We start from the raw sequence: 27462 nt of genomic DNA on the forward strand, positions 1-27462 counted from the left end.
TACAGTTTCTCCGAAATGTTAGATTCCTGCTAGCAGTCTACACGTTTAACAATTCTGCTGCAGTATATAATGGCTTTACATGGTTAAATAAAACAACAATGTTCTGTAGCCATGTCCCTCAATGATCTGTACATGAAGTAGTCACAAGAGACGCAGTTACCCAGAGCCCTCTCTGCTATTCCCAGGCCACTGCGGAGGGCAATCCTGTCACTTAACTCCCAGAATGATGAAACGCATTCACTAGGCCTTAAATTAGACAGCTCTAATTACTATAGCTCTGCCATACTTTAAGTAAGCTAAACTATAATTAAGCGGTCACTGTGCTTTTTTGTGTGTTTAAATAAAGCTTCAGCACCATAAAAAAAATGTACAGTTTTTACATGTACTTTAAAAAGGTGCAATTTTAGACCCGGGTGATTTGCAGATTTGTGGGTACTACAAGTTCCAGCATGACGTGCTCGTCTATCCATAGATCTACAGTGCTGCCCATAATTATTCATACCCCCTGCCAAAGTTACTTTTATTCAACCAGCAAGTAATTTTTTGACGGGAAATGACATGTGTCTCCCAAAAGATAATAAGACGATGTACATGAGGCATTGTGGGGGAAAAACAAAAACATTTTATTTACATTTGATCAAAAAGTGTCCAGTCAATCATTATTCATTCCCTTCACAAACTGTCACAGTCTGGGGGAAAATCCAAAGTTCTATACCATTCCAAATAGTCCAAGCTGTTCTAAAGCATCCTAATTACTCTAATTGGGCACAGCTGTTTTAATTAACTCAACAGGCTTATGTTCCTCTCTTATTTTTTATTGCCAAGGTAAACAAACAAGTGCTTTATGTGCAGTCAGACTGCAGCTGCTGTAAACCAACTAGGAGCGGTTATTCTTGTTTATTTTTTTATGTATATAGTGCCAACATTTGTAGTGCTGTAGATAGAACACACAAAACAATAGTGGGGAGAATCGATACATAAACTGTTCAACACACTGTATAAGCAGGACAATCAGGGACACAACTACCGATACATACAATTGATGTGTAGTTCAAAAACATCACCAAAACTGATAGATGTTCATTTGATAAAATACATAGAATCAGGGAACACTAGAGGGAGGTCCTTGCCCAGGGTTCTGTAGTCAGAGTCAAGCAGTCGCAGTAATTTCTTGCCACCTGGAGTCAGGGCTGTAGAGTCGGTACAAAAATCCACCGACTCAGTCTCCTCAGTTTAGGTTTCCACTGACTCCGACTCCTCTAATTTGCATATTACAATCTTGTTGATTGAAAGTATGTAACATGAAATTCGTCTCTTAACTGCCAATGCTTAGGAATTTTAAAAAGACAACTGAAGTGAGAAGGATAAGGAGACTGCCATATTTATTCCCTTTAGTCATAGACTAAAACTAGTCCTTGGTAAGAGTACTTGTAAAAGGTACAGACCGGAACAAAAAACATCTATCAGGCCCTAGGCAATGTAACTGTGGGTACATGTAAGAGTGATGTGCAGGTACTCTGCAGGGGAATGAGGCTATTCTTCCTCTATTACACATTCTTCATGCACAATCTAAACCAAGTTTATGGGAGATAGACAACACCTCTGTGTTCAATGTGCACAACATTCTCAGTGGATTCCCTGCAGCTCTGTAGAGAGTGCATATGTAGAGTATAGTACTACTGTGTAACAAAGTAAACCTGAGACAGATGAAATTAAAGATTTATACATACATGGGGCTTCCTCCAGCCCCCCTTCAGGCTAATCAGTCCCTCGCTGTCCTCCTCCACCACCTGGATCTTCTGCTATGAGTCCAGGTACTTGAGCCAGTCTTGCTTAGTTTGCATGCACACACTCCGCCGCCGGGAGCGTACTACACCTGCGCAGTACTATTGCGTAGGTGCAGAATGCTCCTGGCTGTAGGAGCGGCACGCGGCCGGACTGTGCTGACTGACTGAATTACCGGGACTCATAGCAGAAGATCCGGGTGGTGGAGGACAGCGAGGGACTGATTGGCCTGAAGGAGGCTGGAGGAAGCCCAAGGTATATATAAAAAAAAAATTCTCTTTTCATCCTACTCAGGCACCCTTTAATTCATAGTCACCAAACCAAATTTTAACAACATATTAAATGATTTGATTTCATGAGCAAAGAGTGCATACATTTGCATAAATCAGCATCAATGCAGAATTATTTCCATCTCATTGACCATCTCTATTAGTGACACGGCTACACATCAGTCTTTATTCTTACAGCATAGATGTTATTTAGCATATATGTTACGGCCAGAACCCGTAGTGTGGCCACTTCGGGTTCTGGCCGGCCAATGTGCGAAGTGGCCGCAGCGCAGCGGCCAATGTTAGAAATGTTATGTTTAAGCCGTCTCGCTGCGGCCTAATTTATGACAACCTTGCTTAATTTAATGAAGTATAGCCGGCGGCAATGTAATAGATGAAGCCGCCGACTTTCGCACTACCTCTCTCCTCCCCCCCCCCCCCCCCCTCTCCTCTCCCCGCCTCCCATACAATAAGTAGCAGCCGGCGGGGACATGCAGCCGGAGAGTCGTTCGTCGCAGCAGGGCAGCAGAGCGGGGAGGCTGCAGACATTGCTTCTGCCAGCACCCGCTCTGCAGGAACGGCAGGATTCTCTGCCGCGACGAACGACTCTCGGGACAGGCGTGTCCCCGCCGGCTGATACGTATTGTATGGGAGGCGGGGAGAGGAGGGAGGTGGGGGGGGGGAAATCGGGGAGAGGCAGTGCTAAAGCCGGCGGCTTTTTCTATTACATTGCCGCCGGCTATATTTAATTAAATTAAGCAAGTTGTAATAAATTTGGCCGCAGCGAGACGACGTAAACATTACATTTCTAACATTGGCCGCTGCGCTGCGGCCACTTCGCACATTGGCCGGCCAGAACCCGAAGTGGCCACACTTCGGGTTCTGGCCGTAACATATATAAGAGATTCCTGTGTACACATCATATATACTGTATAGTCACAATCAGATATGTATATCTGACTTTAAAAATACGGGGACTGCTTTATTGAAGCAGCACAGAGGTGCCGAGTGTTGTTTGTTTTGCTAGATGCTGTAACTCCTTTTTCCTATTGCCTGAGGAAGCGGGCACTGACCCGTGAAACGGGTTGCTTTGTTTTATCTAGAGTTCGTTAATAAATACACTGAATGTACAGTCGTGTCGTGTCTGCTTGGAGGTGGTAAGTCCACCACTGCCTCCTCTAATTACCAAATTTTTGGCTTTTAAGCTCATTTAAAACCCCTTTTATCCTTTTGGCGCCTCTGTTCTCTCCTATATAAAGTAACTTATTTTGATTGGTTTAATTCATTTTTGTGGACTAAGTGCTATTACTGTATATATACACATTTTTTTATGATGACTTATCTGAGAAATAGAACATTTTATCATATTTTCTATTTTAATTACAGTTTAAATTCATTAGGAGTCGGAGTCTGCTTTTTTTCCCCGACTCTAGTCACCCAAATTTGCTCCGACTCCACAGCCCTGCCTGGAGTTAGTGGTTTCATAAACTGAGGAGTCGGAGTCTGATGATTTTTGTACCGACTCCACAGAAGTGTCCCTGCAAACTTTCAATCTAGAGGGCCATAAAATATCTCTGTATGGACTGCATTTAAAATACCAGGACAGTTTTTCCAGCCGGGTGGGGTGAGAGGAGAGAATGCAGGGCCGGTGTACAGGGCGCTGTCTGCTTACAGCATAGAAGAAGGTGAGCTGATAACAGCCGGGTGCTCACCAAAACCAGCCGGGTGGAGCACCCGGCTAAAAGAGCCTGGGGAGAAGATCTAGGTTTTTAACCCTGAAAATGAAATTACCGTATATTCCGGCATATGAGACGACTGGGTGTATAAGACGAGCCCAAACTTTTCCTGTTAAAATCTCAATTTTGTGATATACTCGCTGTATAAAAGACTACCCCTCTTGACCGTTGGACATTTGTATACTGTACTGTATGTACTGGTGCTATACTGTATAAACAGTTACAGATACTGATGCTGTACTATGTGTGGTACCCAGTATACATCAACCAGTCAAACACGGCAAGCGATGTACCTTACCGGTGATTGGCTGGTTGTTGTATACAAAGCCTGCTTGGATCAGTCAGCTATCCCTGTCTCCAAGACTACTTGTACAGCACCGCCCTTGCTGCTTTCATGCGGTCGTTGCATATGGCGGGGATGCAGCCGTGGAAGTTTTTGTGCTCTCCTCACCATATGCCATTTTATTATCTCAACTGAAATTGAACTGTTTACTTTTCCTCTGCTAGAGGAGAGGTCATTACTTCACAGACTGCTCTTAAAGACTCATTTTGAATGCTGAGTGCTGTGTAATCTGCACATATTATAGAATGATGCAATGTTAGAAAAAACACTATATACCTGAAAATAAAAGTATGAGAATATTTTCTTTGCTGCTAATCTTCTAGTAATTATTCATAGTACACAACCAATTCATTATATCATATTTTTTTTCGCTTCAGTGTCTCTTTAAGGTGACCATACACTCGTTAGATTAGCAGCAGATAGATTTCTGATCATCTGATGTGTTTAGGAACATTTTTTACTAGGAACAGATTTCCAATAGATTTCAGTATGAAATCTATTGAAAATTGATCTGATGGCATTTTTTTGCCATCAGATTTCCATTAGGTCCAATGCAAAACGATAAGTAATCTCAACAGATCGACCTAGATTTTCCAGCATGTCAGATCGATTGAAATCGGCCGCATATCGATTGAAATCGGCTCAGTGTATGGGCACCTTTAGCTTAAATGAACTGACAGAAGACACTTCCATACTTCCTGCTGTATTAAAAAGATAAGCAGGTCCTACCAGGCAGAGTTTGTTGTTCCTTGAGATTGCTTTTGGATTGGTCAGTCAAGTTATTGACTTCCACAGTCATTTCTTCAACTACTTTGTAGGCATTAGTCAGATTGTTGACTACCACCAGATAGTGGGTATAAATTAAATGTAATTTACCTTTTTAAGGGCTCGTTTCCACCATTGTGGTGCGGAATCGCCTAGATTCCACCGCTGATCAAATCCCATGCGGATGCGATTCCCCATGCGTTTCTGCAGCGAATTTGCATAGGTGAGGGTATATGCGATTTTAACCATGTCACTGCCTGTGTGAATTTACATTGGTACCTATGCAAATTCGCGGCAAAAACCGCATGGGGAAACCGCATGTGATTTCCCTATTAAATACATTGCATGCGCTTCGCATGCATTCCACTCGCAGGCGAATTCTGCGGCTCTTTTGTGCGTTTTTTCAGCGCTGAAAAAAAACGCACCTCAACAACGCTACAGTGGAAACAGGCCCATCCACTTGCATTACATGTGCGAATCCGCATGCGTTGGACGCATGCGGATTCGCGATAGTGGAAACGAGCCCTAAAACCAGAAGGTATTTACAATAATTCAGCTTTAAGCGACCAACTGTGGTTCCCCACGATGCCTCACTCCTGAATATGCAAATCATCTCTTTATGCACCTGAAGCCAGGCTTAAGGCCCATACACACGCCTGACTGCAGGCAACGACTGGTCCGTCGCCACCTCCCGCCGGACTGTCGCTGGAACGCCCACCCAGCGGGAGGTGACGACTGACCTGGCGTTGCCTGCAGTCAGGCGTGTGTACGGTCCTTTATGCTGGGAATACACGGTTCGTTTTTGAGCCATTTAGATGGCTCAATAGATCATTTCCGACATGTTCAATCTCCGGCCCGATCGTTTTGCCGCTCGATTCCGCATTGAACACAATGGAGAAAGATAAGAAAAACGAGCGGAAGATAAGAGAATGGCCTACGGAATCGATCGAGCAGCAAAATCGAGCCGTGTATTCCCAGCATTACACCCAGAACCGCTGGTGTATAGTAGTGGGCCTGTAGCTTATACATTTTACAGAGCCACATCAACCCAACATGCAGACAGCCTGTTTTGGACTTTCTGGTCCTCCCAGTCCTACAACACTGAAATCTCCTTTAAAGCTGGCCATAAACTTAGAATGCCACCAGATATGCCACTGCCAAAATAATTTGCTTCCTCTCTGATCAATCAATTCCTATTATACAAAGCACATCAATTTTCAATAGATTCTAGCAGGAAATCCACTGAGAATTGATTAAACCACTATGGGTCTATAGACCGCTGCTATAAAAACTTTGCATGCAAGACTGACTCTCTTGCATCTCACCGACTATCTGTACCGGTGGCCCGGAACAAAAGAAGCAGCCATCATGTGATCACCATTTCATGAAAAAAAAAAAAAAAAAAAAAAAAAAAAAAAAGGGAGGGATACTTAACCACTTCAGGGCCACAGGCTTAACCCAGCCCCCCACCCCCCTCCCCCCTCAACACCAGGCCACTTTTCACAAAAATGGACACTGCAGCTTTAAGGGCTCGCTGCAGGACCACACAACTCAGCACACAAGTTATACCCTCCCTTTTCTCCCCACCAAGAGCGCTCTCTGTTGGTGGGGTCTGTTCGTCTCCAGATGTTTATTTTTGTATAAATATTTTTAAATAAATTCTTATTCTTTTGAAATTCTTTTTTAACCTCTCCCTCCCAGTCAGCCTATCAGCACGATCGGGTTTAATTATGAGTTATCCACTACGGTACAGACACCACGATTCCAGTCAAAGTTCCCCTTTCAAACAATATCCCTATTTTCACTCAGGACATTGCTCTGTACCAGGCGGGATACACAGAGGCAATCTAATGCTAGGATAACGTTTTTGAGGCTTGATTATTCCGCCCGATCGATTTCCCGCTCAATTTTGTGCCCGATTCTCTTATCTTTTCCAATTGTTCCCCATACAAAATCGAGTGCAGAAACGATCGGGCGCGAGATCGGACATGTTGGAAATTATCTATCGAGCCATCTAAATGGCTCAAAATCCAACCGTGTATTCCCAGCATAAGAAGCCAGCGACGCAGTGGTGCACTAGAGAGGAGAGAGAGCCAAGATTGGCCACTCTGCACAGACAGAACATGGATCCAAACAGAAGGCAACTGGATACAGATGTCTGGTTGACTGTCCGCCTCTAGTACAGCTAAGTGCTGCCTGAGCCAGCTGACAAAAGAGAGCTTTCAGATCAATTCCGCTGGTGCCATGTCAGGAGGAGGCCCTGGCATGTATTTCAGCCTCTGCACTCTGAATGAATGAAGGAGGGAAGGAAAAAAAATGTGTGCTGCCTATTCACAATGTAGTCTACTTCCCTGTATGTAAAGGAGAGGACAAAATCTTATCTGCATACAACAGACAAGCACGAAAACTCACATCCGCACATTGCAACTCAAGAGCTATCTCTCAGTCAGTGAGAGGCCTCACCCTCAGTTAATTTTTTTTTGCATTTGAATGCCTAGCTCCCTGCGGTGCGCTGACAACAAACAACAAATGAACACACAGACACGAAAAGGTGAACCTCTTAATTAGGAGTTACAGGTGGAGTAAAATATTGCAGTACACCCTCGCTAACAATTTGGCCTTTACAGTGCAGAGAGGCAGGGTGTGTTTCATACAATGCAGTTTTATGGGTTTCCTTTGTTGAGCTGAATAAAACAAGCAAAATATCCTACAACGCAGCAGGAATATAAGATAGATAGATAGATAGATAGTGCAGTTTACTTCACCTTAACCAACAAGAACTACAACAATTTCATTTTGGTGACAGAGACGGCAAAAAATGGGATGTTTTATAACCCCCACCCCCCTTTTTTTTTTTCTTTTTTGTACAATTAATAAATCCAAAACAAGATTGATGGCAATAATAAACAAACGTGTTTTTTTTTTTTTTTATTACTTCTGCAAGCTTGCTAAACCTATTATGACGTTAGCAGCAATATTCTTGCTTTGTCAAGTAAGCATCTTAGCAATTCCCTAAGCAAGCAGTAAATGCTTGCCTCCCGTCTATAGGAGAGTATGGAGATGGTTAATGGCATTCTGTCCAAGAATGACTGACTATCGAACATGGAAAAAAAATGCAATAAAATCGCAACTGGATAAACCGATCGTGTAAAATAAATAAATGTTTTGGTCAGAATTTTATTGCGGCTTATGGAAATCAATACAGTTCTTGGACACAAATAAGATGGATAAATTAATTGATTTTGTATTCCAGCTGCGTGACAAGGTCTAGAGAGCTAGTAAGTGTCACCCATGTCATAACATAAATTACATAAGCCAGCGACCGGACCCCCAATGCCTGTAGTGAGCCACAAGGTCACAGCACCAGTTGCCCTGCATGTATAACCATATAGCCAGGACTTCATGTGCAATACATCATCCCTGCTCTCCTACATACAGGATATCAGATCACGTGCACACGCCAGCCTTTATCTATACAGCATGGATATTCACTTCCTATTGATCCAGACTAATTCCATACAGTCAGGTCATCGGATTACAAGGGGCTCCCAGCAGCTGCATTCATCCAGGAGACACCAACATACAGACGGAATAGACCATTACAGATCTCCAGCCTTAAAACAGAACAAACGCAGTTGAAGTATGCGGCGATACATTCCTGGCTTCTCGTATAATTCTCATATATCAACACCTATACATTGCCGCTGCGCCCCCTAAGGCCCCCCCTCGCCACACATCTTTTCTTCTTACGAGCTCTCAGATGTTCCTGGACTCTAAAAGCATCTATCGGTCTCTGTGATCATACTAGCTGTGAGATCACATCCGTACAACCAAAGCATAAGATCTCAGTGTTCTGTGGCTCAAAGCATGTCCATTATCACAGTGAAAGCAAAAGGCACCCTATCAGCTGTGTGCAAACGGTGCAATACACCCAAAATGCATCCAGAAGGCACGGGATCCAAGATATGCAGCTCGAACAGTAGATTCACCAGTACCCGCACAATCACTGTATCCTGCAGCCTGGACAGGAGATCAATCACCACAGAGGCATCTGTGTTCACCCAATGCCTACCTATGACGCCACAGCGCAAGATCCAAGACACAAAAACATCATCTATACTCACACGATACACTGAATGATACATCCATTTAGTCACACGATTTGTACAGGGCTACTCCTGTGCTACTGGGACAGTGAGCCTTATGTTCAATTACATGAGAGATAGACACATTTACAAATGAAATGAGCTGATACTGCTATGTCATGGCAGCACAGACATTAGACAGAGGTTTGGGCAAACCCAATTAATCCACTGCACTAAATTGAAAAAAAAAAAAAAAAAACTTTTGTAAATGCTAAAGCAAGATGTCTACCAAGAACTTGGACAGACTTTTTCTTCACATGAATGAAATAAATCTACAGAATGCCAGCCAATGACAAATGACTACTCCCCATTGCACAAACACCACAGTGATACTTAGGTAGCTACAAAGATGACATGGACTATATAGATGGTGAATAAATCTGCTCAACTGAAAAAAAAAAAAAAACCCATGTCGAAGGCACGTGATTTTCATGTCTGAATGACCCTTTAATGCCTGGTACACATCATGCAATATCCCATAAGTTCAACAGATCGAATTGAAAATGTATGACAGGTCTGGTCAGAATTCCGATCACTTCTGTACAAAATCGATCTGAACTTTTGGAAAATTATTGCTTCCACCCGTCAATCTGATGGGAAATTGCATGGTGGGTACTAGGCAAGACCTCTGCCCACAGGTTATTAGGTCATATCTGTGCAAACAGAAAAGCTGAAGCAATCATAACACTGTTCTCACTTCACATCTGGGTATTCTGGACACCAGATCCTAAAGAGAGTCCAATATACACAGTATGCATATAAGACCCATAAAATCCATCCATGCCTGGAGAGGGTATCCCAGACTAGATATGTGGACTACTTGCCACCTATTCAGAACTCTCAAGATCACATCCATCCAGCCCAGACTGATCCTGTAAGAATCCTCTGATCCTATGGAGGACTATTGAAGTCTGGTCTGCATAGACTCCTGTGCTCAGACATGAATATCAAAATGGCATCTAAGCAGCCTAGACAGTGGATCCCATCAAATCCCACCATCTCTTTGAAGGGCTTCCATTTCATAATGTACTCTGCAAATCACATCTGTATAGCCTGGACAGTAGGTCCCATCAGAAATATCCATTTCTCTTATAGGTCAAATACATCTGGGCCACTAAAGAACTCACAAAATAACTACTGCGCAACCTATGGAGCACCCAACAGATCACACCACTGCGTGCTATAAAAAGGACCCTCAGAAGACATCTGTACAGCCCAGACAGTAGATCCCTGTGCTGGAAAAACTACACTTTCCTAAAGGACGCTCAAAACGATGACTAGGATATCAAACCAGAAACCATACCTGATCTCTACACCACTATAGGGCTCTCATCAAAAACTACCTCTGGGCAGTCCAAAAAGTAAACCCCATCAGAACAACTGAAGGGCACTCTCTATAGGACTTTTAAAAAAAACTGTGCAGACAGAAAATCTCAAACAGATCCCTCTATAGGATGCATGCCTCTGTGTCTCTCAAAATGGCATTTATGCAACCTAGACAGATCGAAATTCCTTATGTCCTTCCAGATATCCCATCACTCAGCACACATACAGAACTCCCAAGAGAACATCTGTGCTACCCAGACTGCAGATCCCACCAGATCTGTGGCTCTAGATCACTCCACATAAAGATGACATTTGCAGCAGCTCAAACAGAAGACCCCAGCAGAAACCTCAGTGCTTCCATAGGGCACAACCCATACAGCACTATACAGCCCCACTAGCAGACCGCAGTAGATTCCTGCAATCCCCCACAGAACACATCTCAGTGTCCCCCCATATATCTCAAGGCGGCCACTAACGACAATTACGACACGACACTAATGATACAATTCAGCAATCGTTTATTTCCAACCAATAGTATGATTGATAATGATCCTTCACATCCACTAATGGACAAAAATCCCCTAATATGATCAGATTGAAAGGATCGATACAAAAATTGGATAAACTCCATTAATCAGATTGGTTATCATCCATGATGGCTGGTACACACCATGCAATTTCCTGTCAGATCATCAGGTCCATTCTATTATTTCTGACAGGAATCAATCAAGTTAACAATAGATCATCACTTCTGCACAAAATCAATCGGAAACCTGATCAGACCTGTCAGAAATTATCGATTTGATCAATCAGTCTTATGTGAAATTGCATAGTATGAGTGGTCTCGAACAATCAATCAATCATACAAATCATCGGAGACAAATCATCATTTGGAGAATTGTATTGTTAGTGGCCACCTTTAGATCACAGATCTGTCCCTGGTATAGGACTTTCAGCGTAACTACAGAGCAGCCCAGTCTGTAGATCCCCCCCCCCCCCCCCCCCGCACCGATCACATCCCCCCATTGCCCCCCTCCGGGTCCCTCGGCCGACCTCTCACCTGCTTCCTGTACGGGGTTCTCACAGGGTTGCTGCTACTCGGAAAAATCATTCCTGTTCCCGTCCGTGTGCGCCCGTCTCCCGCGTCCCCCAGCTCCGCCAATACAGGCAACTTTCTGCGTAAGTTTCCCCGAGTCCGGCCGGCGCCGCTCCTCTCCCCCTCCTCAGGCTTCGGCTGCAGCGCTAGTTCTCCGGCTGTGTAACCTCCTCCCGTCCCCCGCCTGGCGCTCCGATCAGTCAGCCGCCACTGCCATCCCAGTCAGCGCTCACCGCTCTGCCGGAGCCTTCCCCGCACAGCCCAGCCCACCTACCACCGACCGCACCACTGCACGCCGGCGGGGGGAGCCAGAGCGTCCGGACACTTCAACCTACGCGTAACGCCGCTTACGCCGACCAGATAACGGGATGGCGGAGGTGACAGGACGCCCGTCTGTGTCAGGGGGTACGGAGACACTCCCAGGCCCAGTCGCGCACAGTGGGAATGGCGCTGTCCGCCGCGCACACCCCTGCGACAGGAATGGTACGCTCCGGCAGGCATACCATACATTCCACAGTGCAGCCATCACCTCCTTCCTGCACTCAGGCGGCTGCTGTACAGGGTGGCATGAGCCGGGTACTGGCTGCACTCCCCAGGCTCCTCACATGAGTCTGGAGACAGAGCACTGCTGCTGCTGGGTTAACTGCTCAGTTGCTTTCAACTAAAAATACTTTTTTCAGTTTTGTTTTTTTTTTCATTTTAAAACATACAAAATTGGAATTCAGTACTAGGCATTTGAATGGAAAGAGTAGAAAGAATGTAATGTGTATGCACAGACATTAGCATTTGCCAATGGAACCGGCTGTACGGTTCCGTGGTCCGTTCCGCTGAGCGGACGAAAAAATGCTGCAGGACCCAATTTTACGGACCGTTTCACTCAGCGTAACAAACTGTTTTGAAGCACATAGGAACCAATGAAAACGGATGTTTTACAGCACACTGGCTGTAAACGGGCCGTTTTCACCGGATTCAGCTGGCCTGATCCGTATGTCCGGTTCCGTAAAAAAAAACTATTGTGAACCGGGCCTAATACACATAGTTGTGAGGCAGAATTTAATAGGACAAAGTTGACCCAAAAAAGTTCTCTACTTCAATCTATAGTAATGAGCAACTTCCAAAAAGTTTCCTTGGGCCACATCTTACAAAACTTTACGCTCCCTCCATTGTGTTGCACCGCGGTTCACTTACCTGCTGCAAGGGCCATGCAAGCCTATAGAGACTTGCAGAGTCAGCGCATGATCCTTGTCTACCACACAGATTATGCAGTAATGCAAGTCAATGGGCGATGCAGTAAGTGCACAACTGGAGTTCAACACAGTGTGCATGTGCAGACTGACGGAAATCCCAGGGATGTACTTCCTGCCCAGCAGGGAGTACTTCACTAGCTGGGGGGGCGGGCCTATTGCCATTATCTATAAACACACCCACTATAAATGTGATAGGCTAAAAGGTTATATATATATATATATATATATATATATATATATATATATATATATATATATTTAAACCCAGCACCCTTTCTCCGCATTGCTGAGTAGCGCAGCAGAACAGGGTGATATCTACCTTCTCAAGCGTTGCATCGGATTTCTTCTGTTCTTCTTGCCAGCTGCATACCTCCAGCAGCCAATCACATGACATGAATTCAGAATCGGAGGTATGCAGCATAGAGCATGTGACTGTCAGGAAGATCAGAGAAGCAGCACTGGAGCAGGTAAATATTAAACTGCACCACTGCACTACTCTGCAGGAAGGGGAGGTGCAGACTTCCATATCCCCCAGGTGCAGCCCCTCCCCCCCCCCCCCCCCCACACACACACACAGTTCCTATAGTTGTGCCACGTAGTTTGAGACTGATACATTTTACATCTTAAAGCAGTAGGATTAGCCATACTATGCCAGGGAAAAAAACATATACAAGTAGATACTGTACTTGATCTACTTACATAACACATGTATTGTACTGTCCACGTTTTGACTTCAGTGAATGTTATATAGTAAATTAAGAGAATTCTGTTCCTGTTTCGGAACCATGTCTTTTGCCCACAGTTTGAGGCTAAATCCTGATGTCATTTCTGCCCTTAACTTTTTTAGTTTTCTCCTCCAATCAGTGAGTCACCTCAGCCTTGCTTGTAAACACAAGTGAGCAGAGGATCATGCTTCATATAGGCAGCTAGGCAGGGAAACAAAGGGAAGAGGAGGAATATATTATAAATAAAAAGAACCCCCAGCGTGCAACTGTTTGGCACTGACTACTAACGTGCCAGTGCTCCTTAACCACTTTACCCCCAGCGGTACGGATATCTCCGGCCCTTTTTCCATCCTTTCACCCCCAGGGACGGAGATATCCGTACCTCCCGCGCTCCTGCCGCTGCCCGCGCTCCCGCTCGCTTGTGCACGCGCTCCCACTCTCGTGCACGTCGCCGCCCGCTTGCCCGGAGATCAATAAACGGGAAAAACCATTCCCGTTCATTGATCTAAGCCCCCGCAATGATCAGCTGCTTCTATGAGAAGCAGCGATCATTGTGAAAAAGAAAACAGTTTCCCAGCCTCATAATACTTCCTGCAAGCGTACTACCTGTACGCTTGCAGGTCGCATAAACAAAAAGTTAATGTGGCCATCTTGTGGCCAAATAGTAAAACTACACCCTAAAGCATTTTTCATACACAAATACAATAGTTTAAGGCCTCTTGCACACTGCAAGCAATTCAGATTCAGATTCCGCTTCTGTTTTTACTTCCGATTCAGATTTGCAGTTTGCTCCCTGCACACTGCAAATCTGAATCTGAATCGGAGGTAAAAACTGATTAAAAAGCGGAATCTGAATCGGAATTTCTTGCAGTGTGCAAGAGGCCTTAGGCTGGTTTCACAGTGGGACATTGCGTTTTAGGGGACGTTATGGTCGCATAACGTGCCCCTAACGCAACGCCTGGTGGTGTTGGAGCAGGACGCTACCAAGAGCCGCGTTACAAGCAGCTCTTGGTGCGCTTGCTCTGTCGGAGGCACTGCGGAGACCATGTGAGCGGAGCTCTCCGCATCACGTGGTCCCGCCAGCCAATTCGCGGCCGCTCCAGGATGTAAGCACTGCAAGTGCAGTGAATAATAAGTAGCCATGTGCCTGGCTATGTAGCGGCCTCTCCCCGCCTCCACTCCGCCCATAAATTGAAAAAGAAAAACCCTACTGAGCAATGTGCAAACCGTCTAACGCGGCTTAGCCGCGTGTAAAGTACTGCATGCAGTACGTTATACAATAATAATACAATACAATAACATTTCTATAGCGTTTTTCTCCCATAGGACTCAAAGCGATTAGGCTCTCTCAGATTCAGTAATTGGTAGTAGGATGAAGTATTCACACAACAAAAGTTATAATTCTGCAAATGACAAACTGAACAGGTGGGTTTTCAGTCTGGATTTAAACACGGCCAGGGATGGAGCTGTCCTGATCTGTTGAGGTAGGGAGTTCCAAAACGTAGGGGCAGCATGACAGAAGGCTCTGGGACCAAAAGTTTCCAAGTGGACTCTGGGTATGACTAGATTATTAGAACCTGTGGATCTGAGAATGCGGGGATTACTACGCAGCTGCAATTTATCTTTCATGTATCCAGGGCCCAGATTATTCAGGGATTTAAATGTCAGTAGGCCGATCTTGAATAGGACCCTCCATTCTATAGGTAGCCAGTGAAGGGAGTGCAGGACTGGCGTTATGTGGCAGTGACGGGGTTGGTTGGTTAGCAGTCTGGCAGCAGTATTCTGTATCAGCTGTAGGCGGTACAAGACCTTTTTTGGAAGGCCAGTGTAGAGAGCATTACAGTAGTCCAGTCGGAATGTGATGAAGGCATGGACAAAGGTTGGCAGATCTTCTGGGGGGATGAGGTGCTTGATTTTTGCAATGTTCTTCAGGTGAAAATAGGATGATTTCACCACAGCAGAGATTTGAGTTCTGAAGTTTAATTTCCCATCAATTAGAACTCCCAGGCTACGCACATGATCAGAGCTGCGTAGATCCGTGCCTCCTATTCCCAGTGATGAAGACTGCAAGTTAAGTTGTTTTGTTATCATGCTCTGCCCTCCAATCAGAAGGACTTCAGTTTTGTCTGCATTTAGTTTCAGCCAGTTGTCATTCATCCATTGCTGTAGTTCGCGTAAACAAGCGTTTATAGTTAGAGTTGGGTCTGGCACACCAGGCTTGAAAGAAAGATATAGTTGGGTGTCGTCTGCATAGCAGTGGTATGTCAGGCCATGTTTTTGGATTAGTTTTCCAAGCGGTAACATGTAAATAGTGAAAAGCAGGGGAGAGAGGATTGAGCCCTGGGGCACCCCATACTTAAGTGATACAGGGGTGGACAGGAAAGGCCCCATAGACACGTTATGTAGACGTGCTGCGTTACAATGTAACGCAACGTGGGCACTGTGAACAGCCCATTGATTTTTCATTGCTGTGCGTTGGGGTGCGTTACAGGCTGCTCTAACGTGCGCCTGTAACGTCTCACTGTGAAACCAGCCTCAAACTAAAAATTAACTCATTACCTCCCACACTCCCCAATTTATTTTTTTTGTAATACAAAAAAATAAAAAACTTTTACAATAAAAAAAAAATACATAAATAGTTACTTTAGGGACTGAACTTTTTAAATATTTATGTCAAGAGGGTATAACACTGTTACTTTATAAACTATGGGCTTGTAATTAGGGATATAGTAAAACAAGGCAAGCTTGGGCTCCACGTGTCAACAAGGAATACAAAACTTTATTAATTACAAAACTGACAGATTCTCCTCAGGAACAATACATAGCCACTGCTCATAACCAACAATACATAAAGTTTAAAAACATGTAATGTAAAAACATTGTAATTAGGGATAGACGCAAAACTGAAAAACATGCACCTTTATTTCCAAATAAAATATTGTCGCCAAACATTGTGATAGGGACATAATTTAAACGGTTTTATAACCGGGACAAATGGGCAAATACATTTCATGGGTTTTAATTACAGTAGCATGCATTATTTAAAAACTATAATGGCCGAAAACTGAAAAATAATGATATTTTTTCCCCACATTTTTTCCTATTTTCCCATTAAAACACATTTAGAATAAAATAATTCTTGGCATAATGTCCCACCTAAAGAAAGCCTAATTGGTGGCGAAAAAAAACAAGATATAGTTCATTTCATTGCAATAGGTAATGATAAAGTTATAGATGAAAGAATGGAAGGAGCGCTGAAAGGTGAAAATTGCTCTGGTGCTCAAGGGGTAAAACCCCTCAGTGGTGAAGTGGTTAAAGGGAACCTAAACTGAGAAGGATATGGATTTTTCCTTTTAAAATAATACCAGTTGCCTGACTCTCCTGCTGATCCTGTGTCTTTAATACTTTTAACCACAGCCCCTCAAAAAGCCTGCAGATCAGGTGCTCTGACTGAAGTAAGGGCTGGTGCACACCGAGCGGGTTTTCTCGCGTTTTTACAGCCGCTTGTGGTTGCGGATTCGCTAGGGTAATGTATTTCAATGGGGTGGTTCACACCAAAGCAGGAGGCATTTTGCTGAAACGCATACTCCCGGGCTGAGGCATTTTTTGGATTGCGGAGGCGTTTCTGCCTCCAATGTTAAGTATAGGAAAAACGCAAACCGCTCTGAAAAACACCAGTTCATAGCGGTTTTGCAGGCGTTTTTGTTACAGAAGCTGTTCAGTAACAGCTTTACTGTAACAATATATGAAATCTACTACACCAAAAACGCTAACCAAAACCGCAAAGCGCTAGCTAAAACGCTTCATAAAAATAAGAAAAAGCGTTTCAAAAACCGCTTGCGTTTTGCAGATTTGCTAGCGGTTTTTGGTGTGCACCGGGCCTCAGACTGGATTAGCTGCATGCTTGTTTCAGGTGTGTGGTTCAGCCACTACTGCAGCCATAGAGATCAGCAAAATGCCAGGCAACTGTTTAAAAGGAAACATCCATATCCCTCTCAGTTTAGGTTCCCTTTAAGTATGTGATAACCCCAAACCATAACAGCAGAAAAAGTTTTGAATGCAGGATTAGCATATTTATTACGTAATACACTCAGACCAGTTGCTCTTGAAATTGGATTTTTATGGTGACAATTTCGCTTTAATAAAAAATGTGCCCGCAACTTAGGCTAGGTTTTAGATTTTGATTGTTTGAAGGACAACTGTAACATGAGGAATATGGATGTAAAGAGAGGGAAACCGAGAGCCCGATATGGTGTAGTATGTTAATGTAATGGTATCTGGTGATAAAGAAGGTGATTATACTCACAAAGGTAGGTCGCCACCAAGGCAACCACTGGGCGAGCAGGTGGGGAGAATTATAACCTGACCCCGCTCAGGTCAAAGAAGTCGCTCTCTGTACATACGAAAAAGTGGGGATACACCCCTCCACCAAGCGGGGATTAAATTATTTTGTAGCAGGATAACAGAGGCGCCAGGTAGAGTAAAATTAATTAAAGTCGTTAAAAAGGGCGAAGTGGGTGGACTCACCTCCCTTCTGGAAGAAATGGCCGGACAACGGGCAAGTTACTTGCAGTTTAAAGTAACATTTAATTATAACTCCAAAAGTGCAACGCGTTTCACGGGTAACAGTCCCGCTTCTTCAGGCAAACGATTTTTGGAGGGTACACTGTCTGGTCAAGAGCTGGGTATAAATCGTTTGCCTGAAGAAGCGGGACTGTTACCCGTGAAACGCGTTGCACTTTTGGAGTTATTATTAAATGTTACTTTAAACTGCAAGTAACTTGCAAGTCCGGCCATTTCTTCCAGAAGGGAGGCGAGTCCAGCCACTTCGCCCTTTTTAACAATTTTAATTAATTTTACTCTACCTTGCGCCTCTGTTCTCCTGCTACAAAATGAGGAATATGGAGGCTGCCATATTTATCTCCTCTTCCTCTAATACTTTTAGCCACAGACCCTGAACAGGCATGAAGCAGATCAGGTGTTTCTGACATTTTTGTCAAATCTGACAAGATTAGCTGCATGCTTGCTTCTGGTGTTATTCAGACACTACTGCAGCCAAAAAGACCAGTAGGGCTGCCATGCAACTGGTAGTGTTTAAAAGGAAAAAAATATGGCAGCCACTATGTCCATCTCATTACAGTTGTCTTTTAAGTGATTGAGTTTGACACAACTGGTGTAAGTAAACTTTCATAACACATGAAGGTGGGGAAATTGGTTAGTGATTGCCAACTAAAGGGGCCCATACACTTACCGATTTTCCTGCCGATACACAGCTGATTCGATCACTGTGAAATCGTCGCGCAAACGCCGACCGAACGATCGATTTCCTTCCGAAATCGATCGTTCCCGTCGATTCCCGTCATTCCTGTCCTTGCGGAAGATTTTGCTCGAACGCCGGCGGGTCGGGAGTGCGTCGATAGCGACGCAATACAGTGGAAATACATTACCTGCTCCGCCGACGCGAATCCCCTGGTCACTGCTGCTCCGTCTCCGCGCTGGGCTCCGAGTCCAGCAGGCTTCACTTCTTCCTGTCCAGGCAGGAAGTTTAAACAGTAGAGCACCCTGTACTGTTTAAACTTCCCCCAGCAGGAAGTAAAGTGAAGCTGGAGGAGACCAGAGCGGAGAAGAGACAGCGGAGACCAGGGGACTCGCGCCGGCCGGAGCAGGTAATGTATAGCTGGCGAGGAGGATGGGGGGGGGGGGGGGGGGCGACGGCAGCAGCGGCAGCTCCAAAAATGGTGAATCTATTTCATGCTGAAATCGATTCACAATCTGTTTGCAATAAAGGCAGCGATACGATCCCTCTCTGATCAGATTCGATCAGAGAGGGATCCATCTGCTGGTCGATCTGATGGCAAATTGACCAGTGTATGGGCACCTTAAGATTGGAGGTTTGTACCAGGCTTTGGAGGATCCATAAAAACTATAACAGCTGTCAAAATTGTAAAGCTAGGCATATGGTGAATTATGCCTTACATAAGTTGTGATGATACTTACAATTATCCCATCTGGAAAGTTTGGTAGCTTTTTGCTCTGTTCTGTTTTCTCTCCCGGGAAGATCTGACCATTTTTGGAAAGCTGAAAGTCACGGCTTTCTGTTGCACTAGGTCCCGAGTTGATATGATGCTTAGTTCCCAAGTTATGGGGTTATTTTATTAAATGGGAGACATGTCCCCTGAACTTGGCTGCAGAAAGTACAATTACAGAAGTACGGGATGAACCCAACATGATGATAAGCAGCACACCGGTAGGTCTTCTTCTTCCTTCGCAGCAGAAATCTGTGTCTTCAAAACTTATACCAATGCCCTGGGCCTCTCTGTCTTACTGGCATGGGCACGAGACTCAATTCCACTGTGCTCTCTGCAGCAAAGTGCAGGGGACACCCGTCCCCCAAACCCCCTTAACTTGGGAATGAGGTATCGCATTGACTCGGGACCCAGTGCAAAGGGAAGCCGGGACTTTCAGCTTTCCAAAAATGGTTAGATCTGGCTAGGGGATCAAACAGAATTTTAACAAAAAGCTGCCAAACTTTCCAGACGGGATAATACGTGAGTACCGTTGTAAATTATATTTTAGTGATTGAAACTTGATCAGGAAATACTGATCACCTTACACCTATAAATATCAATCATATAACAGAAATCTGATTTAACGTCATGATTACGTCATGCACAGTGCCCTCCTGGCCGTGGTCACACGCTGAGGGACGCACACAGCTGAGTTAATGCCTGCGAACTGATGCCTGACTCTAGCAACCCAGAAGAGGCTGCCGGGGGGCCTTTAGGTATGTAAGAAGGGTAACAGAGGAGAACGGTGGGAGCTCTGGCCATCAGGACAGCTCTCCATACATTCCTGCTCCCCCTGTTTCTCCAAACCTTTTCGGCTCTAGTTTTCCTTATATTGGGTGCTGTAATTTTACAGCTAAACTCCATCTATAATGTGGTGGTGGTGGTGGAGGGGGCGGGGGGTTGACAATTGGCGCTGGGGTTCAGCTATTATATAAAATGAACTCTGAATCAACTGCAGGGGTGACAGGGTGATAGTTGGCACTAGCCATCCATTGGCCTGTGCACCCGCACACTGGCATCCTTTGCGGCTGCACAGTGCCACACATCATGTACATGGATAAGAGCCGGCCGGGCAAACATATTCGACAAGCTCTTGCTTAATATGTTCAGAGGGCTGCTAGGGTAAATGCGGCAGGATTTATTTCGGACCCATTTGATATCACAAATGGGACTAGGCAAGGTTGCCCACTAGAGAGAAAGCAAAATGGTGAGGAGAGCAAGACAGGGCTAAGTGTAATAACGAGAGCACACAAATATGGCAGGGAGAGAGCACATGAATATGGCAGAGAGAGAGAGCACACAAAGATGGCAGGGAGAGAGAGCATATGAAGATGGCAGGGAGAGAGCACATAAAGATGGCAGGGAGAGAGCAGAGCACATAAAGATGGCAGGGAGACAGCACACAAATATGGCAGAGAAAGAGAAAGCACACAAAGATGGCAAGGAGAGAAAGCACACAAATATGGGAGAGAGAGAGAGAGAGAGAGATAGCACACAAGGATAGCAGGGAGAGAGAGAGCACACAAATATGGCAGAGAGAGAGCACACAAAGACGGGAGAGAGAGAGCACACAAAGATGGCAGGGAGAGAGAGAGAGAGCACACAAAGATGGCAGGGATAGAGCGCACACAAAGATGACGGGGAGAGAGAGCACACAAATATGGCAGAGAGAGAGCATACAAAGATGAGAGAGAGAGAGAGCACACAAAGATGGGAGAGAGAGAGCACAGAAAGATGGCAGGGAGAGAGAGCACACAAAGATGGCAGGGAGAGAGAGAGAGAACACAAAGATGGCAGGGAGAGAGCGCACACAAAGATGACAGGGAGAGAGAGAGCACACAAATATGGCAGAGAGAGAGCATACAAAGATGACAGGGAGAGAGAGTACACAAAGATGGGGGAGAGAGAGCATACAAAGATGACAGGGAGAGAGCACACAAAGATGGGGGAGAGAGAGAGCATACAAAGATGGCAGGGAGAGAGATCGTACACAAAGATGGCAGAGAGAGAGAGAGCATACAAAGATGACAGGGGGAGAGAGAGCACACAAAGATGGGAGAGAGAGAAAGAGAGAGAGCACATAAAGATGGCAGGGAGAGAGAGCATACAAAAATGAGAGAGAGAGAGCACACAAAAATGGGAGAGAGAAAAAGAGAGAGAACACACAAAGATGGCACGGAGAGAGAGCACACAAAGATGGCAGGGAGAGAGAGAGCACACAGATGGCAGGGGGAGAGAGAGCACACAAAGATGGCAGGGAGAGAGAGCACACAAAAACGGGAGAGAGAGAGAGCACACACAGTTGGCAGGGAGAGAGAGAACACACAAAGATGGCAGGGAGAGAGAGACAGAACACACACAGGTGGCAGGGAGAGAGAGAGAGAGCACACACAGTTGGCAGGGAGAGATAGAGCACACAAAGATGGCAGGGAGAGAGAGACTGAGCACACACAGATGACAGGGAGAGAGAGAGAGCACACAAAGTTGGCAGGGAGAGAGAGAGCACACACAGTTGGCAGGGAGAGATAGAGCACACAAAGATGGCAGGGAGAGAGAGCATACAAAAATGAGAGAGAGAGGGAGCACACAAAAATGGGAGAGAGAAAAAGAGAGAGAGCACACAAAGATGGCAGGGAGAGAGAGCACACAAAGATGGCAGGGAGAGAGAGAGCACACAGAGATGGCAGGGGGAGAGAGAGCACACAAAGATGGCAGGGAGAGAAAGCACACAAAAATGGCAGGGGGAGAGAGAGAGAGAGCACACACAGTTGGCAGGGAGAGAGAGAGCACACAAAGATGGCAGGGAGAGAGAGACAGAACACACACAGGTGGCAGAGAGAGAGAGAGAGCACACAAAGATGGCAGGGAGAGAGAGAGAGAGAGCACACACAGATGGCAGGGAGAGAGAGAGCACACCAAGATGGGTGAGAGAGAAAGAAAGAGAGCACACAAAGATGGCAGGGAGAGAGAGTACACAAAGTTGGCAGGAAGAGAGAGAGCACACACAGTTGGCAGGGAGAGAGAGAGAGCATACACAGTTGGCAGGGAGAGATAGAGCACACACAGTTGGCAGGGATAGAGAGAGAGCACACACAGTTGGCAGGGAGAGAGAGAGAGAGCACACACAGTTGGCAGGGAGAGAGAGAGCACACACAGTTGGCAGGGAGAGAGAGAGAAAGCACATACAGTTGGCAGGGAGAGAGAGATAGAGCACACACAGATGGCAGGGGGAGAGAGAGAGCGCACACAGTTGGCAGGGAGATAGAGAGAGCACACACATATGGCAGGGGGAGAGAGAGAGCACACACAAAGATGGCAGGGAAAGAGAGAGCACACAAAGATGACAGGGAGAGAAAGAGCACACACAGTTGGCAGGGAGAGAGCACACAAAGATGGCAGGGAGCGAGAACGCTCCACACAAAGATGGCAGGGGGAGAGAGAGATCACAAGGATGTTGATTTACAAAATGCATCTTACTGATTTCTCGACTTCGATGCAATATGCATTTTCAGCACTTTTCAAACTAAAAATATCTTCACCCAAAATAATTTGTTCCTGAATAATCTGACTTAGAAAATACTTTTCCAGCTTTATTTTAGTACTTTTTGTGTTTGTTGATGCTTAAAAGGTTTTATGTAGATCAAGTAAAAAGGAGAGTGAGCATTCTTAAAGGACACCTGAACTGAGAGGGATATGGAGGTTTCCATTTATATTTCCTGCAGTGCACATTGCATGGCTGTCCTGCTGACCCTCCGCCTCTAATACTTAGTCCTAGACCCTGAACAAGCATGCAGATCAGATGTTTCTGAATAAAGTCTGACTGGATTAGCTGCATGCTTGTTTCAGGTGTGGAATTCAGAAACTATTGCAGCCAAATAGACCAGCAGAATGCCAGTCAACTGGTATTGTTTAACAGGAAATACATTTCAGCCACCTCATAGTTCAGGTGTCCTTTAAGATACATTTTGTGAATTAATCCCAAAGTGTTGTAGATTGTTAGTGCATAGTGTCACAGGGAGAGAGACCAAGAGACACAGAAAGAGAGAGAATGTGACACATAGTGAGTGTCAGAGACTGCACAGTGACAAAGTGACAGCATCATATTTCACAGAGAGCTCAGGCTTACAGAGGGGCAGAGCCTAAGTCAGAGACTGCACAGTGACAAAGTGACAGCATCATATTTCACAGAGAGCTTAGGCTTACAGAGGGGCAGAGCCTATTATGCAGTGACCAAGCAGGGAAGAGGAAACACAAAAATAGAGGCACTATTGACAGAGAGATAGTGCATGCTGACATATAGTGCTTGCTGCACTGCTGCTATCCTCTGTCCTACACGTCTCCCAGACAGTATCCTGTAACACAGTCCACTATCATTCTAGAGCAATGCTGCTGCTTGTGGTGTCCTAGCTGCCAATCCCATGGCACACAGATCCGCCTCCTTCTCTCTGGCTTTGCATCCTTAGCTGACAGTTGTTGGACTCACTGATATCAGCACTACCTCCCCCTACAAGTCTCCATGAAGCTACAGAACAACCCATTTTCTAATTGCAAGCCAATATGCATGTGTAGCATCCATGGAACATGTAACACAGGCATGCACACAGAGGTGTAGCTAAGGATGAGATTTACATTGCCCTCCTCCCCCAAGCACTCTGTACACAACAATTGATATGAAGTGCCAAAACCTGCCAAGGACAGCTGCAGTGTCACACAGGTGTAAGCAGGGAAGGGGAACAATTAATTAATGAGTACTGTCATTCCAAACACATACTGTATTGAGGAGATCATTATTAGCACAGAAGAAATGAGGATCTAAAGCTTCATACACATTTGTGAGGTATGTCGCCTGGCGGGGATCGGGACTGGATGTTTCAAAATGACATTGCAGGGCCAAGGTTGCACAAACGCACTGCTAGCCTATAGGCTACTGACATGTTCTGTTTTGCAGGAGGGGACATAGGAGGGAATGTTAGTTGCATCACTTGATGGGTGGGGTGAGTATAAAGGACAAAACTCTCGGTCGAGTAGATTTTGGCAGAGGTAGTTGTTGTTTAAATGGAATCTGTAACAAAAAAAGAGCCCCTGGGGGGTACTTACCTTGGGAGGTGGAAGCCTCTGGATCCCTAAAGAGGCCTCCTCCATCCTTCACAGCAGAGGGGATCAAACGCTGGGCCCCCTCGAGGATGTCCTTGTTGGGCTGCATAAGCGCCTGCGCAGTAAAGCAAACCCAATCAGGCTCAGCTATTTTCCCTGGAGCCCAAGCAGAGAGCCGCTACTGCGCATGTGCACAGCCGCAATTGTAAATATTACTGCCACTCTGTGTTCGAGGGAGCCAGTGCTGGATCCAGATGGCTGAGCAGGACGGGGAAAGCCTCTTTAGGATCCAGAGCCTTAAAGTGTACCTAAGTTGAATTAAAAGGAAAAATTCATACATACCCGGGGCTTCCTCCATCCCCCTTCAGCCTGATGGCTCCATCGCCGCCATCCTTCGCCTCCTGGATCCTCCGCAGTCCTCCCGATAGCTTTGGCCAGTCGGCAGTAGTGTGCAAGAGCAGAACGCTGTGCAAGAGCAGAGCGCATGCGCGCGGCTGAGCTGTGCATGTGCAGTAAGCCCCGACTCTCGAAGTTACCAGGAGCCATAGTGGAGGTTCCAAGAGGAGGAGGACGGTGGTGATGGAGCCATCAGACCTAAGGGGGCTGGAGGAAGCCTCAAGTATGTATGAATTCTTCCTTTTAATTAATCTCAGGTTTACTTTAACCTCTTGAGGACCGCAGTGTTAAATCCCCCTAAAGACCAGGCCAATTTTCTCCTAGTTGGCCACTGCAGCTTTAAGGCCAAGCTGCAGAGCCGCATAACACAGCACACTAGTGATCCCCTCCCCCCCGCTTTTCTCCCCACCAACAGAGCTTCCTGTTGGTGGGGTCTGAGCCCCCCTCCAGTGTTTATTTATTTTAAATAAATATTTATGTTATTTTTTTTTATTAAATATTGCTATTTTTTTATATATATTTTTTTTTAAATCCCTCCTTCCCCCAGCCGGCCAATCCTGGTGGTCGGCTGACATAGGCTTCTGCCTATGAGAGCCGATCGCTCTGTAGTGCCCCCGTGTCACACAGCTGTCCCTAGTACAGCGCTGCTGCTGATCGCAGCGCTTTACATGTAAATAAACGGTGGTTACTCCCGAGCGGCTCGGAGACTGAAGGCGGGGCGGAGCTCCGCCCCCCGAGCAGGGGATGCTGCGCGTGATCTCCTGCATTAGCCGGCTCCAGGACCTGACGCCAATTGACGTTAGGCAGTCCTGGGGCTGCCGCTGCGGCCACGCCCATTGGCGTGGAGCGGTCTTCTAGTAGTTAAGTATCCCCAGGGGCTCCCTTCTTTTTAAACTGTCTATAACTTATTTTGGAAGCAGGAAAAAAGGGCGTCGGTGGCTAGTGGACGAAAACGGTGCAGCCCAAAGACTCAATTCATGAGTTTAATTAATAATGCAATTATCGTTAATACGGCAAAAAAAAAGCAGAAAAGGGGCGCCCGATAAATATCATTAACAACATTCGAACATTAAAGTTTTTGTAGTATGTTATCATTTTAGAAACTTGCAATGTTATAGTTTTTGTCATATTATTTTGTTTGTATGTACAGATTTCACTTTATCAAAGATATTATCGTTTCTATGTGTAAAAGGGTAATTCTGAAGGGGGAGTGGGTTAGGCAATATGGGGGGGGGGGGATAGGGTTAGGCACCACCGGGGGGGTTAAGCATCACCAGAGGGGGGGGGGGGGCAGGGTTAGGCACCACCGATTTTTAACGTTAATATATTTTCGTTATCAACTCCCGTCTTTTTTAAAGCCGTATTTATCGTTAACCAATTTCGTTAACGAGGTTTATCACTATTGAGATTTCGTTATCCACCAGCGCCATTTCGTTATCCAGCCAGGCCCTTTATTCCTGGCACCCTTTTTTCATGCACGCCTTATTTTACTCTAATTTGGTGCCTCTGTTCAAAATAATCAAATAGTCCTATTCCACCCGTGGTGGAGGGGTGTTACCCACAATCCTATTTCTACCAAGTGGGGTCGGGTCTAATCTTCCCACCTGCCGTTACAGTGGTTGCCTTAGCGGTAACCCTCCTTTTCATTTAATATAAGACTAAATCCACTATACTAATATGCTACACTATCTTGGGCTCTTGATTGCCTTTTGTATATTCGTGCTTGTGACTGTTATAAGTAGACCTTTTACATAGCCACGTATTTTTATTTTAGGTTTACTGTTGCTGCAGTCTGGTGAGATGGATACTGCTGCCTCTCTGCAAAGCCTGGGCAGCAGCTGCAGGTTTTACTGTGCTGCTGAACTTCAGGGTGGCCTCAGTGATGGCAATCACAGAAGCTTAGGGAGGTGGCGGCAATTATCATCAAGGACACTCTGCTCTTAGTCTCTGCTTAGCTGAAGCCACACTTAACATAGAGGTCATCATATCGTTCCTGTTGATGCTCCTTGCCATATGCTCACACTGTACCTAGGCCCTGATATATGTAAAATAAATGAACTCTCTCTCATCTCACAATGGCATTGTGGGTAAAATGCGCGTTCAGCCCAACAGTTCTAAATATCTGCACAACACAAAAAACTGCTACATAAGGGTTTACGGGAACAACTGCCAAGGGCTCGCTATCCCTCCCTGAGGGTTAGGTAGAATTACACAGAATAAAATTATATCGCAGGGAGAGTGATTCTCCCTATTTCGGTGTTAGTACTAAAAATTTTGGAAAATATAGTTCAGAACCTGGCTTTAGGTCTAAAATAGATTTCACAGATTGGTACAAGTAAATAAACTACTGGAACTGATACAATACTCTGCGTTCCAAATTATTATGCATATTGTATTTAAGTGTCATCAAGATCAAAGAGGAACGTTAACCAAGGACTGAACTTCATCCCAATCAGTATTTGATACC

The 27462-nt window shown here is 45.3% G+C and overlaps 1 protein-coding gene across 6 annotated transcripts in view; it reads right to left on the bottom strand.

Annotated features, from left to right (window-relative positions):
* The window catches only part of RBMS1 (RNA binding motif single stranded interacting protein 1), a 470972-nt gene that overhangs the window by 201602 nt on the left and 241908 nt on the right, over positions 1–27462 (bottom strand). The window contains exon 1 of one of the 6 annotated variants that reach the window (XM_068245660.1): positions 11430–11729. The exons of the other annotated variants lie outside the window; for them this stretch is intronic. Within the exon in view, the coding sequence (XP_068101761.1) occupies positions 11430–11480 (51 nt within the window). The 5' untranslated portion in view covers positions 11481–11729. Of the gene's footprint in view, positions 1–11429; positions 11730–27462 lie in introns of those variants that run through there. 6 annotated transcript variants of the gene reach the window in all.

This window comes from Hyperolius riggenbachi, chromosome 7, assembly GCF_040937935.1.
Source record: "Hyperolius riggenbachi isolate aHypRig1 chromosome 7, aHypRig1.pri, whole genome shotgun sequence".
NCBI lineage: Eukaryota > Metazoa > Chordata > Amphibia > Anura > Hyperoliidae > Hyperolius > Hyperolius riggenbachi.